The sequence below is a fragment of the Podarcis muralis genome, chromosome 12 (genome assembly GCF_964188315.1).
Source record: "Podarcis muralis chromosome 12, rPodMur119.hap1.1, whole genome shotgun sequence".
NCBI classification, from domain to species: domain Eukaryota; kingdom Metazoa; phylum Chordata; class Lepidosauria; order Squamata; family Lacertidae; genus Podarcis; species Podarcis muralis.
The window spans coordinates 9,359,177-9,376,026 of record NC_135666.1 but is presented as its reverse complement, the minus strand read 5'-3'; the positions used below and the strand labels follow the sequence as shown (position 1 = coordinate 9,376,026).

Genomic DNA, 16,850 nt, shown 5'->3' with positions numbered 1-16,850 from the left:
CCAGACACTGGTTCCTTCTCCCGTTCCAAGATTGGGAAAAGTCATTCAAGGAGCTCTACCACATGATAAACCGTGGTGGGATTGGCCACAAGTTCTTCCTCTTGGGGGCAAAAAGGAAGACAAAACAGGAGCGCCCCAGTTTCACTTGCTGATTCCATCACGAATGAAGCTACCGCATGTAGATTTATGAAAAACATACGCCACCAGTCACTGTGATTTGCTTTATTTCGAAATCATGGCACGGAAATGAACAAAGTGAAATGGCCACAGGTGGTTGTGATGGAAATTGTGGGGAATGTGTGAATTCCTTTGCCACCGGTGCTGTTTTTTCTGGATGTAGGCTCTGAAAGGCCTTTGGATGAGAAAAGGTGCCATTAATCCTTGAGGAGAAAAGCTGTGTGGAGTTACAACCCTCAGGGCGGACCTTATACTTCTAGGGTACCATAAACATTCATGGAGCAATCTAGGGTACCACAAACGTTAAGCCCAAGACCTACAATTCTCATTATTGAAGACTCTAGGAAGCTTGATCATATCCTGATCGCCATATTGTGATATTCACCCAAACCCCTCACATCCTTATTTGCCAGCGAAATGAGAGCGGTTACTTCGCCAGCATCTCACTCCTAGCCTGACTGGCAGTATAACAATGATAAACTTAGCAACTATAGTCAAGACTGTGACCCCAGACAGTTCACGTGGGATTCCCTCCTCTTCATATCCCTTAACCGCTCCAAAAACACAACAAAACCTGAGCGATACAATTTCCCCTGGCCCCAGATGAGGCCACTTGGTGCGCTGCCTTTCTTCCCAATCCTAGCTTCATAAGAGAGAGAAAAAAGAAAAGTGAGATGTGTTTCTAGTGGTACCCAAACGGATGCTTCGGGGTCCTTGAGAGCACACGGACTAGCTCAAAACACAGCCGCCTGAGGCAAAGGACAAGATGGCGCTGTCCTCTCAATTCCATGTAGAGAAGCCAACCAGACTGAACTTCAACAGGGGCAACGGGGTGGAAATTGTCCTCCGTTGTACCAGAGGGCAACGTATGGGGGTCTGTCCTCCCGACATCTTGCTGTTGCTGCCTGCCCCTCGGCTTCTGCCGCCTGAGGCAATTGCACTCAGCGTTGCTTTACAAAGGAGGAGGAGAGGATGGGTCAGGGTATTCAATTCTATGCCTTCAGATTGGAGGCCAGTTGCTGTATAACTAAGGAGTGTGTGTGTGTGTGTGTGTGTGTGTTATGTACTGAGTTGAAAAGGATCCAAAATGCAGCAGTCTGATTGGTCCTAGAACAATAGGATCCAAAATGCAGCAGTCTGATTGGTCCTAGAACAATGCAGCAGTATGACTGGTCCACAGGAGCCACCCAATCCAGCTCCAGGTGGAAGTGAATCCACAACCTGATTGGCCTACAGGAGAATCCCGGAATTAGCCAATCACATGCAGCCCATTGTGTAAATAATGTATATAAAGCAGATATTTTGGGGGAACGTCCATTCCTCCTCACCACTATGAGCTGAATAAAGAGCATGAAAGTCACTCTCGACTCTGAGTATATTTCAGTGTGTGTGTGTGTGTGTGTGTGTGTGTGTGTGTGAGAGAGAGAGAGAGAGAGAGAGAGAGAGAGAGAGAGAGAGAGAAAGAGACTTCCCCCCTTCCAAACTTCTAAAGAGTCCAGAATCAGCCCTAGAGGCCAGTCTTTCATTTCCCTTCAACATTGCCTGAAGCTTACAACTTCATGTGGAATCCCTGAATTTCCAAACTCATCAAATGCAAGGAACTTTCTCCCCGCACAGATAAATTATAAAAAGCTTGGCAGGCAAAAGAGATTGCAGTTTTCAGTGGCACAGGTCCAGGGGGAAGGAAATAATCTACCAAGCCTTTCTTTTACAAAACTGATTTCAAAAGAGAGAGAGAGAGAGAGAGAGAGAGAGAGAGAGAGAGAGAGAGAGAGAGAGAGGTTTCTTTAAATAGTCCTTTTTGGTAGTGGGGGCGATGACGGAGGGAAGCGCCTTTTATCCAGGCTCACTTCCTCATACACCTGTGGAGTTATCCCAAAATGAGTTCTAAGGAGCCAGCCAGCCGGCCGGCAGGTGTGCAGGGCAAAAGCTCCTTCGCTCAAAAGAGTCCAAATTGTTTCTTCTCATTCTGCTGCTTCCACGTGGGCATCTGGTAGAATTCGTCCTTGGTCTTCCCAAAGATGTCATAAAAATCTGCGTCAGACAGGTAGTACTGCAAAGAGAGTGAGAGGAAAGGGAAACAAGTGAGGGGAGAAGCCTGAGGGGTTATTGGTTTGTTCTGTTCTTGTTTTTATTATGCATTTTCTAATAATATTGAATTTTTATGTTGTGAATCGCACTGAGATCTACAGAGGAAGGGTGGTATACAACTTGAATGAAATCATCATCATCAGTGTGGTTTTTTTCTGGGGGTATGCAGGGGTAAGCATACACCTAAATATTTTGTGAATCTTGGTACTTTTGTCCATTTACTGTATTTATTTCCCCTGAATTGAACTATAAATGGCGGTTTTCTTGAGTCAAAATGAGAGTACCCCTAAACATTTTTAGGGAAAAAAAGCACTGATGATGATAATGGTGATGATGATAAAATAGTAGTAGTAGTAGTAGTAGTAGTAGTAGTAGTAGTAACAAAAACACACAGCACCACCTAGTGGATAAAGAAAGCAGAGACACATATTGGGTCCTCCTAACATAAAAAAGGTAAAGGTACCCCTGCCCGTACGGGCCAGTCTTGACAGACTCTAGGGTTGTGCGCCCATCTCACTCAAGAGGCCGGGGGCCAGCGCTGTCTGGAGACACTTATGGGTCACGTGGCCAGCATGACATCGCTGCTCTGGCGAACCAGAGCCGCACACGGAAACGCCGTTTTCCTTCCTGCTAGTAAGCGGTTCCTATTTATCTACTTGCACTGGGGGGTGCTGTAGAACTGCTAGGTTGGCAGGCGCTGGGACCAAACAACAGGAGCGCACCCCGCCGCGGGGATTCGAACCGCCGACCTTTCGATCGGCAAGCCCTAGGTGCTGAGGCTTTTACCCACAGCGCCACCCGCGTCCCTCCTCCTAACATACTTGCCTCCAATATACAGTGGTGCCTCGCAAGACAAAATTAATCCATTCCGCGAGTCTCTTCGTCTTGGGAAGCACGGCTATTAGCGGCTTAGCGGATATTAGCGGCTTAGTGGCTATTAACGGCTTAGCGGCTTTAAGAAAAAGGAAACAAACTTGCAAGAACTCGCAAGACGTTTCGTCTTGCGAAGCAAGCCCATAGGGAAATTCGTCTTGCGGAACGACTCAAAAAACGGAAAACCCTTTCGTCTAGCGAGTTTTTCGTCTTGCGAGGCATTCGTCTTGCGGGGCACCACTGTACGGTACATTCGGGTCAAGAAACTACCAACATTAGAAGAAGAAGAAGAAGAGTTTGGATTTGATATCCCGCCTTTCACTCCCCTTCAGGAGTCTCAAAGCGGCTAACATTCTCCTTTCCCTTCCTCCCCGACAACAAACACTCTGTGAGGTGAGTGGGGCTGAAAGACTTCAAAGAAGTGTGACTGGCCCAAGGTCACCCAGCAGCTGCAGGTGGAGGAGCGGAGACGCGAACCCGGTTCCCCAGATTACGAGACTACCGCTCTTAACCACTACACCACACTGGCTCTCGGGGTCAATCTGCATTCCAACCACTTTTTAACCTCTCTTGAGATCAAGCGGGTGGCAGGAATTTTCAGCCTGTCGCATACCAAGGATTGGGGCACATTCGCCGTCCTAAACACCAGCTCAGGGGCCTTTAAAAGAGGATTAGGTATGTGGCCATGGAGGATAAAACTATGTGTGGCTACCACTCACAAGGACTATGCGCTCCCTATGCACCTGGATGGCTGCCTAGGAAACAGGACACTGGACTCAAAAGGCCTCTGTCTTGGTCCAGCACGGCATCTTCTGACGTCCTAATCTCCCTTGCATACAAGACCAGGGGACCTTTGGTTTCCAAACTGACTCATAGAAGAAGAAGAAGAGTTTGGATTTGATATCCCGCTTTACCACTACCCAAAGGAGTCTCAAAGCGGCTAACAATCTCCTTTCCTTTCTTCTCCCACAACAAACACTCTGTGAGGTGAATGGGGCTGAGAGACTTCAGAGAAGTGCGACTAGCCCAAGGTCACCCAGCAGCTGCATGTGGAGGAGTGGGGAAGCGAACCTGGTTCACCAGATTACGAGTCTACCACTCTTAACCACTACACCACACTGGCTCTCATAGGCGCAAGACCTACCTTATTGCTGTGCTCCTTAGGCCTGGCGTTCCCGAACAGACCTTGTTCCTTTTAATAAAACATTAACCTCCCTTATTCTGTGTGACTTATTCCCAACACCCTCTCCTGACTGCACTCAAATTTAAGTGCCTCATTGTGTTGTTCATGCGAGTTGCCCTTTTCACATAGCTGCTTCCTGTGCCAGCGATGTTAGCCACAGTGGTTGGGTGAAAACAGTGTGAGAAACGACCAGGGAGTGCACCGCTCAATCGGCAAGGTAAACAATATTTGGTGTGTGTTCACCTACCTCTTTCTTGGTGGGGTCCACTCCCTCTGGAAGGTCATCTACCGTCTTGTTGATCAAAGCATCTCTGTGATATGCGCCAGTCCCATTGGTCTCCACGGAGGTGGGGTTGTTGTTGTAGCTGCTGCCGCTGCCGCCACCGTTGCTGGAGGGCGGTTGGTGTACTGGTGACCTCCTTTCAGTCTCCGAAACGGCTGAATTGGGGGCAGGCTTACTGCTGGCGTTCCTGTTGTTCAGATTGGCATTTTTAAGGTCCTGCCAAAATATAGGAAAAGCCCATGAACAGGAGGACACTGCACATTTCACATGGGGCAAGCACACCTTGCTAAGGAGCATTGGCCAGTCAGAAGTTCCTTGCCACTGAAGGAATGGGTTTCTGTGCAGTCAGTTTGAAAAGGGACCCCAAAACCCCCTTTTCTTCTTTCTCCAAGAGGGCATTTATAAAATGCATTAACTTGAGCTGTTGAGCAAATGCATAACAAGAACACAGCTGTATAAACAAAACTCTCTCCTTTATCAGTCACGGCAATGGACGACCTTGGCTGTTCCAGTGGAGTAGGGATGACATGTCTGGGTCTTATCTTACCACACTCTGACGCACAGACCTAGTCCGGGAACAGCGTCAGAGTGTGTTCTTGGAGTTGGTGACCTCTTGCTCCAAGATAAGAGTATAGGAACAGGAATACCCTTTTATGGTCAGAAGTACAGGAAGGAAAACCCTTTTATGGTTAAGAGTACTGGAGCAGGAACATCTGTGATGTCAACCTGTGTGTACAAGCTGACGTGGCTGGATTCCTGGAGAAAGGGGGAGAGGGTGCCTGGAGGATATATATACTGCATGAAATTTCTCATTTCTTTGGACTTGCTGCGGACTGACCACGCAAGTGCCTTTCTGCTGCTCCAGAGAGCAGAAATAAAGAACTGTTTCTCTGAACCAACCCTCGGTGTCATTTGACTTCCTTCCTCCCATCCGGGAGCAACACAGAGACCACCAATCGGTAAAGTCTAATAAGGCTACACCACATTCAGCCGGCCCTCAGATTTCGGCAGGACATGAGAGCCAGCCTTCAGCAGGCAGTGAAGTTCAAGCTTCTTGCTGCACCCTTTTGCACCTAGGAAATAGCCTTGTACTGAGCCACACCTAGCGCAGTGTTGCCTACACTGACTAGCAGCAGCTCTCCAGGGTTTCAGACCAGGAGTCTCTCCCAGCCTCTACCTGGAGATGATTGTTGAACCTGGGACCTTCTGCTTCCTGAGTGCCACTGGGCACTTACATGAAGCCCCCCTTTGCTTTACACAAGTTCAGGCTGTCGAGGAATGGTGGACACCCTTTGGCCCATGGGCCAAATCAGCCCGGCAAGGAGATTGGTTTGGCCAATGAGGTCATTTCCTCAGAACCACACCCACCTGTCCTATCCAGCCAATGAACAACTGGGAATCTTTAAAAGTGTGCCTCTGATAGTTCCTTGGCAAGTGAGTGTTGCTATTAGCACTGATCAAGCCGTACAGCGTTAGGGTTTCTCAACTTTCAAATTCTAAAAAAGAGGCGTGCTAAGACGTTGTAGCACGGCTTGGGGATTCAAAATATATTTCGGTTAAATTAGCACAATTTAGTTTTGCTCGGTAAGTAAAATGTGCATAAAAATTGCATAGAAATCATTAAAAGTGCCAAGTACTTGCAGGTGTATAATATATTTAGTAGTAGCAGCAGCAGTAGTAGTAGTATTTAGTGTTACCTGACATTTTCAGAAGGTGAAATTAAAATTATTTTGTTTTCCAAAGGCAGTTTATAGGCTTCTTCATGAAATGTAGACTCACCGAGCTAAATGTTGTCCAGTCACAAAAATAATAGCAAATTTGGATTCCTTAAACCCAAAGGACCATTCACTGAAGAAATTTGCAATTTTTTTTTGAAAAAGAGTGGGAACCCTTTATATTATATTTTCAGAAACAAAGAAAGAACATTGACTTGATGGTAGGATTTAAATAAACATTCACAACTTTATGGATAGGGAATAAATAATGTAATAAAAGGAAAAATATGATATTTGTAGAAAATAGCAGAATATAATAATAAGGATAATAAATGAGAAATGGAAGTTGAGGGAAGTCCAAAGGGAGGGAGGGAGAGACATTATGTAAATTGTATGTTATAAGTACCGTATTTTTTGCTCCATAAGACTCACTTTTCCCCTCCTAAAAAGTAATGGGAAATGTGTGTGCGTCTTATGGAGCGAATGCAGGCTGCGCAGCTATCCCAGAAGCCAAAACAGCAAGAGGGATTGCTGCTTTCACTGCGCAGCGATCCCTCTTGCTGTTCTGGCTTCTGGGATTCAGAATATTTTTTTCTTGTTCTCCTCCTCCAAAAACTAGGTGCGTCTTATGGTCTGGTGTGTCTTATAGAGCGAAAAATACGGTATATTTGTAATGAGAAAAAAGAAAATTAAAGAAAAAAGAAAAGAAATTTGCAAAAATTTAAGTTTCACCCCCGCTAAAATGGCATATGGCTGCTGGGAGAGCCTGAACAGTGGAGTTGTCGATGGGGAACCCCCTAGCACAGCCTAACCCTGACGGAATCAGGTTGGCTCAAAGCGCTGGCCAGCTAATTGGTGCTCACAGCAAGCCAGCTGGGATCTGGACTTGATGCAAGCCAGTCATGCAAAGAACCTTCCTATGCAGTCGTAACTCAAGCTGTGCCCACAAAGCAAGAGGTTTACTTTCAGTCACCTGACACTGTTGTGATGTCAGGTGATTGAGAAGTGGCCGGCCCCACCCACTGATTGACAATGTTTCCGGCCCCTGCTGTAAAGAGACTGTGATGGCCTAGGATTCCGATTCAGAGGGTGAATCGGAGGGATCCCAGCCTGCACAGGAGTCCCCGCCTCCAGGGCCGGCTGAACTGGGGCAGGGCCTTGATTCTGAGGAGCCTGCACCTGTGCCGGATCCTCAGGAGCAGACACCAGGTGAATCCATTCTGGCTCCAGAGGTAGTTGAGGACTCAGTGCCTACAGGTGAGTCTCCCCCGGGGCCCAGTAACCCTTCAGCCTCTCCTGAACTGCAGAGGCTCAGGGCAGAGAGGCGAAGGGAACTGGTTTCTCCCAGGAGGAGTGCTCGCCTTAAGGCCAGGAGAGGCGGGTCTCCTGGGGGTCGGGACCGCCCCTGGCCTCAGAGAAGATAAAGGCCAGTCAGCCCGGTCCCAGGTTGCGGGAGCAACGTCGTCGTTGAGTACCTGCTCCTGTCCGGACCCAGACCTGACCCTCCAGTGTTCCTGTCGCCGCTCGGCTTCCTACTTCGGACCTCGCCCCGCTCCTTGTGAACTGTTTCCAGGCTAGTGACCCAGGACCGGACTTCGACTACGTCAACGGTAACCTTCCCCCCGGGACCAGCACAGAGACGGATCCAACCTCTGCACAAGGAAGCTGCAGCTTCCACCCTGGGCTTACTCACCATGGTGATCTCCGAAATGGTGGCTACTTTTCCCAAGCTGCTCTTAATCTCCTCGTAGGACGACTTGCCATCCTGAGAGGAAAGGAAAGAAAAACCGCTGCTATGAGATCTGCGAGGAAGCCTTAGTTACCCAAAGAGCAAGGCGATTGCAACTATGACACAAGACCTTGTTTTCCAAATCGGCACTTAAGCAGTGGTGCCTGATGCTCATTGGGGCAGATGGGGTGCAAGGCAGGAGGCCGACAGTAGGTGGCGCCAGAGCCAATGGCAGGCAGAGCCATCAAATTCTAGTTTTGACCCCTTCCTTCTTGCTGAGTTCTGCAAAGGCAACACAGACTAAGGAGGAAGAAGTTGAGAGACAGGGGCACCTTCTGGGCTGGTTGTAAGGAAGGAGGCAGGCAGGTGGAAGCAGCTGAAGTTGTACCAGAAGAAGCAAAGATCACCAGTGTCGAAGCAATGATTCTTCATCATCAACTTCATTGGACTGGTCATGTTGTGCGGATGCCTGATTATCGTCTTTCAAAAGCAGCTACTCTATTCCCAACTTAAGAATGGAAAGCATAATGCCAGAGGACAACAGAAGAGGTTTAAAGACAGTCTCAAGGGAAATCTTAAAAAACGTAGTATAAACACCAACAACTGGGAGACACTTGCCTGAGAGCACTCCAACTGGAGAACAACCAAAGGTGTCATGGGCTTTGAAGACACTCGAACTCAGGACGCAAGGGAGAAATGTGCTAAGAGGGAAGCACGCTTGGCAAATCCACACCATGATCAATTCCCACCTGGAAAGCAATGTCCCCACTGTGGAAGGACATATGGATCCAGAATTGGCCTCCGCAGTCACTTACAGACTAACTGTTAAGACCATGTTTATGGAAGAAAGTCTTACTCAGCCACGAGTGATCGCCAAAGAAGAAGGTAGCACAGTGCTCCATTTGCCCTGTTGAACTAGCCTTCACTGCACCATATGATACCAGGCAGGTAGCGCTGCCCATCTGTTAAAACTGCCCTGCAATGTGCAGTCCAATTCTGGACAGAGCTCTCAGGCCAAAAAAGCTGCCCCACTCCTGTTCTAGTGAACATGCCCATTGAGTGAGCATCATTTAGCAGCAAAATGGTAGACGTGTTGCTCTGTTGTCATGGCACTTGTCCGGGTGAGAGGGAGGAGTCATCGATTTGCTGGCTCTCATTGGCTTGCCTGCTCAGGTGTCACAGAAGCTGAGGCAGAGCAGCCCAGTTTCGAGTGGAACGAGAGAGAGCTCTTGAAATGCGCAACTTTCTGTGGAATTAAAAACAGGCCCCAACTAAAGAATCATGGCAAGAAAAATTGATGAACTATGCAGAACTGGCAAAACTGACATACAAGCTACGGGACAAGGATAACTGTGACTTTAAAGATGAATGGGAACCCTTTATAAAGTATCTGAAGACGCAACAAAGTGAACTGGACTCCTTGGCTGACTTTGAATAAACATTCACAAACCTTTTATTGATAATAATCAGCTAAATAGTTTGAGGATCTATACAGTATTTTAATATTTTTTTGGAAGCTGCCCAGAGTGGCTGGGGAAGCCCAGCCAGATGGGCGGGGTATAAAAAATAAATTATTATTATTATTATTATTATTACAACTGTGTGACATGCAGAAAACAGCATTTTTAGAGAAATCAAAGACTGGAATTGAGGGAAGTCGGGGGTGGGGGTGGGTGGGTTCTGTGGGGAGAGGGAGGGGGAAGGGAGGAAAAATGGGGGGGGGGAAATAAGGGTGAGATGTTTCTGGATAATATGTTTTGTTTTAATTTTGAATAAAAAAAATATTAAAAACAAAAAACAGGCTACCAAACTATGGCCTCAGCGCAGAGATGTTTTTACTTGCGGTTACTTACACTCCACTTGTACGGGTCCCAAGCGGCGAACCAGCCCGTGAAGTTGACGGGTTCGTGACCTTGTTTCACCACAATAATCGGTGTCCCCAAGTCTCTTCCCGCTGGGTGGGTCTTCAGGTACTCTTTGGCTGAGGTCATGGATTCCTTCTTCTCATAGTCGTTGGAAGCTTTGCCAACCCAAAGGAAAATCTACAGGTGGAAAACGGGAGGTGGAAGAAAGAGGAAGAGTCATTTCCCCCCCGCTAGAAAAAGGCTGGGGAAACTCTGCCCCAATTTGGCTTGTTCCCCCTAACCAGGCCCACTTGCCACACACCTGATGTCGTACAAAGGTCCACAAATGACAACACTTTGGAGGTCCCGAGCCTCAAGGAGGTTAGATTGGTTTGAAATAGGGTCAGGGCCTTTTCAGCACTGGCCCCGACGTGATGGAACGCTCTGTCACAGGAGACTAGGGCCTTGCGGGACTTGACATCTTTCCGCAGGGCCCGCAAGACAGAGCTGTTCCGCCTGGCCTTTGGTTTGGACTCAGTCTGACCCTTATGTTTCCCTCCCCTTATGGTCTTGATTTATCAGCTATTTTAAAATGAGGCTGCATTTTAAATTACATTTTAACCTGTATTTTTAAAAAATTTTCCACCCTCTCTTTCCCCCCTATTATGTTTTTACTGTGATTTTATTTTATTGGTGTTAGCCACCCTGAGCCTGGCTCTAGCCGGGGAGGGTGGGGTATAAATAAAATTTATTATTATTATTAGATGTAGTATGTGATGCTAGGTAGAGAATTAGCTGCACGGAAATGATATATAATGAATTGAAAAAAAATGTTTAAAAGTAACTTTCCAGAGCCTTTTCTGTTGGGGATAATTCAGAGGGAAATTCCCAGGTGTCAAAAAAGGTTATTTATGTCTGCTACTACTGCGGCCCGTGTGTTGTTAGCCCCAAAATGGAAAATGAGCAAGGTCCCATCTAAAGAAGAATGGCAACTTAAGCTGGTGGAATATGCGCAGTTTGCAGATTTAATTTACAGAATAAGAGAGCAAGAAGAATGTATGTTTAAAGAAGACTGGAAAATGTTTACTGAATATATGGGTGAAAATTGTGTTTATTTAAAAACGCTGGGAGCGTTAAGATAAATTCAACAGTGTAAATGAGTTTTGATGGATGTAACAATGGATTACCGAATGGTTTAGTTCATGTAAAATATACAGGGATGTATGGTATGCAAAATGAACTACGGAAAATGAAGAAGGGAAGTCATTGATTTAAGGTTGTTAAAATGAATATTTTGAAATGTAAATTAGAAAATTTAATAAACTTGGGTTAAGTCTGTACCTTGTTTAGGAATTAAGGTAATATGGGCCTCCCTCCACGACTACGGGATTTTTATTTTGAGTTGAAATGTTTTGTATTGACAATACAAGGAACTGATTTACATTTAATGAGGGGAAATATAAAAATAAGAGAGAAGGTTAAAAAGTGGCTATAGAAATGCTAAGAATAAAGTAAATATGTATGGAATTCAGAAAGAGGGGTGGGAGGAGGTCGATGCTCAGATAGAGCGATGTTTGAGCCTATTGATTTATGTATGGATATTGTGATTACGAAATTTTTTTTAAAAAATAGAAAATTTAATAAAAATTTAATATAAAAAAGAGAATTAGCTGCAGGACCAAGTTCCTCATGGAACAACCAACACCTGCAGGAAGCAGGCTTGAAGTCACCACCACCAGCTGATGGCTGGAGACTTCAAGCCTGCTGAATAGCGGTGCTTCCAATCACCCCACAGGTCTCATTGCAATACCCTGAAGTTCCAGCAATCCTTGCATGACGACATTGTGACACCAAGTGACGGACAGGTGGGTGCAAAGGGGGCAGGGAAGATAAGGATCTGGCCCCGCCAGCCAGATGAGGTTCCCCACCCCTGTCCTAGACAGTTAATATCATTCAACGAGTGACAGGTATTTATTACTGAGAAGAACACCCTGTTCATTCTGGAGGGAGGCTTTGCATCCACGACCCAAGGCATGCATGCAAACCTGCCGCAGTGGCAGCAGAACGCTTGGAAAACTCCTCTGCGGAAGCAATAGCTCATCTCCACTGACCTCCTCCCAGGTGTCCAGCAGCATGATGTCATCCTCGTCCAAGTCATCCTGGCAAAAATCCACAATCTCCGTCATGATGAACCGGCCCGTCTGATTGGAGCACTCAAACAAGCGGGGCTGGTACTGGGCAAACTGCTCTTGGAACCTGGACGACGCAACATTGGGGAGGGAGAGACTGAATGTGAGATGAAGCCGCGTCCCTTTCTAACATCCGACGCCGATTCTAGCCACTAGAGGTCAGGCTACTAACTCCTAATTGGGAAGAAAGTGAGCTGTCGGCCTTTTAAACCACTACCAATCAGGATGCCAATCTGCTAACGGTGGACGTAGATTTGTATGTTTTAAGGTTAACGTTGTTCAGCGATCCAAAGAAGCGTTTGTCCCATGAGGGTTTTTTAAAAAATAAAATAAAAATGAGTTTCTGTTTCTCAGGTGAAGTGAACATGGCAAAGAAATATAATATGAAACAGGAAAGCAAGGCTGAATTAACAGAACGAACAGAGGGGTGATGAGGGGCAGTGACAAGGTGGAACTTTGCTTTCCCTAAGAGGTAAAGGTAAAGGGACCCCTGACCATTAGGTCCAGTCGTGACCGACTCTGGGGTTGCGGCGCTCATCTCGCTTTATTGGCCGAGGGAGCCAGGTCATGTGGCCAGCTTCCAGGTCATGTGGCCAGCATGACTAAGCCGCTTCTGGCGAACCAGAGCAGCGCACGGAAACGCCATTTACCTTCCTGCCGGAGTGGTACCTATTTATCTACTTGCACTTTGATGTGCTTTCGAACTGCTAGGTTGGCAGGAGCAGGGACCGAGCAACGGGTGCTCACCCTGTCGCGGGGATTCGAACCACCAATCTTCTGATCGGCAAGTCCTAGGCTCTGTGGTTTAGACCACAGTGCCACCTGCGTCCCTTTCCATTAGAGGTGACAAAGTGTGTGTGTGTGTGTGTCCCACCACCAAATTATCTATGCCCTTGACTCATCAACTTAGATACCGGAATGAGAGCTTTCAAGTGACTTCCTTTCGTTTCCTTCTGCAAAGGCATCAGGGCTTGGTGGGAAAAGTACAGCCGTACCTCGGAAGTCGAACGCCTTGTGAACCGAACGTTTTGGCTCCCAAATCCGGAAGTGAGTGTTCCGGCTTGCAAACGTTCTTTGGAACCTGAACGTCTGATGCGGGTTCTGAGGCTTCCGATTGGCTGCAGGAGCTTCTTGCAACCAATCGGAAGCCGCGCCTTGGTTTTTGAATGTTTTGGAAGTCGAACGGACTTCCTGAACGGATTCCGTTTGACTTCTAAGGTATGACTGCATATTACTCTGGATACCCAACGTTATGAGCTGTGGAAAAAACACACCAAAACACACGCACGCTCCTATTTTTATCCCCTGCCTTGCCACTGGCAAGCTGTGTTAACCTCGTCTGTGGGTGGGCATTTGTGGCTACAGAAACCTGCCTTATGCTGAGTCAGACCCTTCAACCATCTTGCTTGGTATTGTCTACACTGACTGGTGAGGTGTTCCCAAAGCAAAGGAAGGACTGAACTCTGATTAATAAGAATACACAGAGAGGCTTGAACCAGCAAGACTCTGGGAAGGTGAATAGAATAGTCTCTGCCTCTCCACCCCCTGGCCCAGGTCGTTTTATTCACAAAAGAACTTTTTACAGAGTGTTCATAAGAACCAATCAGATTTCTTCGGAACCTTTTGACAAACCTCACGTGGGGACAAAGTTAAACTACCGAAACTAATTAAGCATGGGGTAAATAAAACAAAACTACAAAGGAGTGCATTTGGCAACCCCGGGAGGTGATAAACAAGCAATATACATGATAAGAAGGATGGCCAGGAGGACAGCGATCATTATCACCTTTATGTGAAAGCTGTTTCCTGGCCCTAAGATTAACAACCTAAGATTAACATATCAGAAAAGCTACAGCAAAGAAACTGCCCACTGTCTTTGATGACGCAGGACACCTGCCTGTCTAAGTGTGTACGTGACTTGTCAAGCAAGAGAAATGGGCAGTAGAGGAAATGGCCAGAGATGCAGAGGGTTGTGGGATTTGATCAGAAATTATTGTCAATGGATCAAACCCAGTCAACACAATGGCTTGATGCATATTTTTTAATTCCTCATAGTAATCCCACCTGACCCCACACTCTGGATATTTGCACTCCTACAACTGGTAGAGGCGTTCAAGAGGTTAAGGCAGCTGGTCTCTCCCACCCCTACCTTGAGATGCCGGGGACTGAAACTGGGACCTCCTGCATGCAAGACAGATGCTCTACCACTGATTTCTAGTCCTTCCCCTGATGCTCTTTTCAGATTTATTCACACCCATTCTCTGAAGAGACTATGGAACCGGGCATCTCTTACCTCTTATCGCTGGCGTAGGGGGCTTTGCCTCCAAGCGCGACCCAGAACTCCGCTGGTTCCTGGCCCTCTAGCACGGTCTGCTTGTCCCTCTTGGAGATAATGTCCGCCACGTTCTTGGCCATCTCTCTCTCGTCCCCACTGCACCCCTGGAGAGGCAGCACAAAACCAGAGCAAATGAGGAGTCGGCACAAAACACCAGGGGGAGGGTGTGACACTTGTGGAACTGGGACCCACAGGGTCTGTGGTCCTGCTCCACACAACTGGGGGTTCTGCACTCAGTCAGTGTCAGGGACCGTCCTGAGGAAGTCTGCACTGAGGAGGAATCCTGAATCTTCCCAGGAGCAGGAAGACAGCGTAGATTTAAAACAGTGGTTTGCAGAGGGGCATAGTTCAGAAGGCAGAAGCTGGGAAATACTGGATGGGGAACAGCTAGCAGAAGAAACACTGGGACAGGGAGGGTTAGCAGATTCACAGTTGTTGGACAACATTCCTCCACTGCCCTCCCCAAGGTCGAGAAGAGCTCAGAAAGTTTCAGAACAGAAAGCACAGAGGGTACAAGCTCAGATTACAAGACACAGGAGTGACGTAGATTAATAGGGACGGGGGGGGGGGGGTGAGGTAGCCTTAACTGGGAGCACTACCATTTCTAGGGTGATGTGTTCATTTGTCTCTCACTATGATTATTAAAGGGACGCGGGTGGTGCTGTGGGTTAAACCACAGAGCCTAGGGCTTGCTGATCAGAAGGTTGGCGGTTTGAGCGCCCATTGCTCAGTCCCTGCTCCTGCCAACCTAGCAGTTCGAAAGCACATCAAAGTGCAAGTAGATAAATAGGTACCGCTCCGGCGGGAAGGTAAACGGCGTTTCCATGGTTCGCCAGAAGAGGCTTCCATGGTTCGCCAGAAGAGGCTTAGTCATGCTGGCTACATGACCCGGAAGCTGTACGCCGGCTCCCTTGGCCAATAAAGCGAGATGAGCGAGAGTCGGCCACGACTGGACCTAATGGTCTGGGGTCCCTTTACCTTTACCTATGATTATTAAAGAATCTAACTGGTAAGATGTTACTTTCGTTTGATCTTCTTATTTACTGCCATGGGGGAGGAAGCCAATTCCCAGAAGCCTGACAGTCAGGGTGCCTCTGTATACTGGGAAATGTAGGTCTGAGCAATTAAAGTGGATTAAAGGACTCTATCATTCTTATCATGGGGATTGGGGTTGCTTGTGTGTAAACCTCCACCTGCTCCAAACTGCGTGAGGCGGTTGCGTTTTCCCCGGCTGAGCAGCCCCCCTTGGGCACGACTGCTTCAGTCGCTGGCAGAATCCGTCCGTGGGCGTTTCCTAAACTTCTTCCAACATAAGAATTCCTTCACGGACACCCTCCTTCTCGCCTCTCTGCGCGGAAGCCTTCTGCGCAGAGTGGGCATCCCCACCGGTGGTCCTCCACTCTCCTCACTGACCTCACTCGAAGAGTCTCGGAGCCTCCCCTCCGAAGTGCTCTCAATCCCTTCCTTCTTCCTGGTGTCCCCTTGGCTTTCTTCCCCAGCGGAAGCCCTCTCTACCCCTGTACTTGTTCCCTCTCCGGCATCATTGGGGAGCCTAGCCTCTCCACTCTGCTCCGATGTCAGTTTCCTGACAATTCTAGTGCAGTGGTTCCCAAAAGGTGAGGCAGGAGAGAATAGTCGGGAAGGTTCACGGACGATAACAGAAACATTTAAACATTTCAGTATAGTATCAACATTTTTTTTTAATTTTCAGAATACGTAGCTGCATTGCTTTACCCATGATCATAATATAAAGTAGTTATGTTCAATGTTACAAATCAAGCACTGCTGGAAGTTGTTTCTTTTTGTTTTCCAACGTATTTCTTATTGATAGAAAAATTCGCTGTGGCACGAGCAAATGTTAAGTGTGGCCCAGAGGGGGGGGAAAGTTTGAGAACCACTGCCCTAGTGCAAGAAATCTACCGTATTTTTTGCTCTATAAGACTCACTTTTCCCCTCCTAAAAAGTAAGGGGAAATGTGTGTGCGTCTTATGGAGCGAATACAGGCTGCGCAGCTATCCCAGAAGCCAGAACAGCAAGAGGGATTGCTGCTTTCACTGCGCAGTGATCCCTCTTGCTGTTCTGGCTTCTGAGATTCAGAATATTTTTTTTCTTGTTTTCCTCCTCCAAAAACTAGGTGCGTCTTGTGGTCTGGTGCGTCTTATAGAGCAAAAAATACGGTACTTCAAAAAAAGGAAACTGATCCTTTTGCGGTTAGGAAAGTGATGGGAAAATGCATCAGAAAAGGGTGGGATGAATGAATGCATAAACATCCTGCGAGTGCCCATTGTCTGAATAATCTCCCTGCAAACAAATCGGAACAAATTCTCAAGGAAGACCAGATACAACCTAGTCTTCACATAAGCACTGTGCAAGGAAGGCTCAGGAAAGAGGTCATCTGGAGCAGCGTTCTTCAACCTTTGGCCCCCAGACT

At 47.3% G+C, this 16,850-nt stretch overlaps 1 protein-coding gene across 1 annotated transcript in view; it reads right to left on the bottom strand.

Moving 5' to 3' along the window:
* Positions 1-207: 207 nt before the first annotated feature.
* Positions 208-16,850, bottom strand: part of VILL (villin like) — a 56,178-nt gene continuing 39,535 nt past the window's right edge. The window contains exons 15-20 of the mRNA XM_077936701.1: positions 14,378-14,523; positions 12,007-12,151; positions 9,905-10,093; positions 8,016-8,087; positions 4,572-4,823; positions 208-2,230 (exon numbers count right to left, since the gene is read on the bottom strand). Of these exons, the coding sequence (XP_077792827.1) occupies positions 2,117-2,230; positions 4,572-4,823; positions 8,016-8,087; positions 9,905-10,093; positions 12,007-12,151; positions 14,378-14,523 (918 nt within the window). The 3' untranslated portion in view covers positions 208-2,116. The remainder of the gene's footprint in view (positions 2,231-4,571; positions 4,824-8,015; positions 8,088-9,904; positions 10,094-12,006; positions 12,152-14,377; positions 14,524-16,850) is intronic.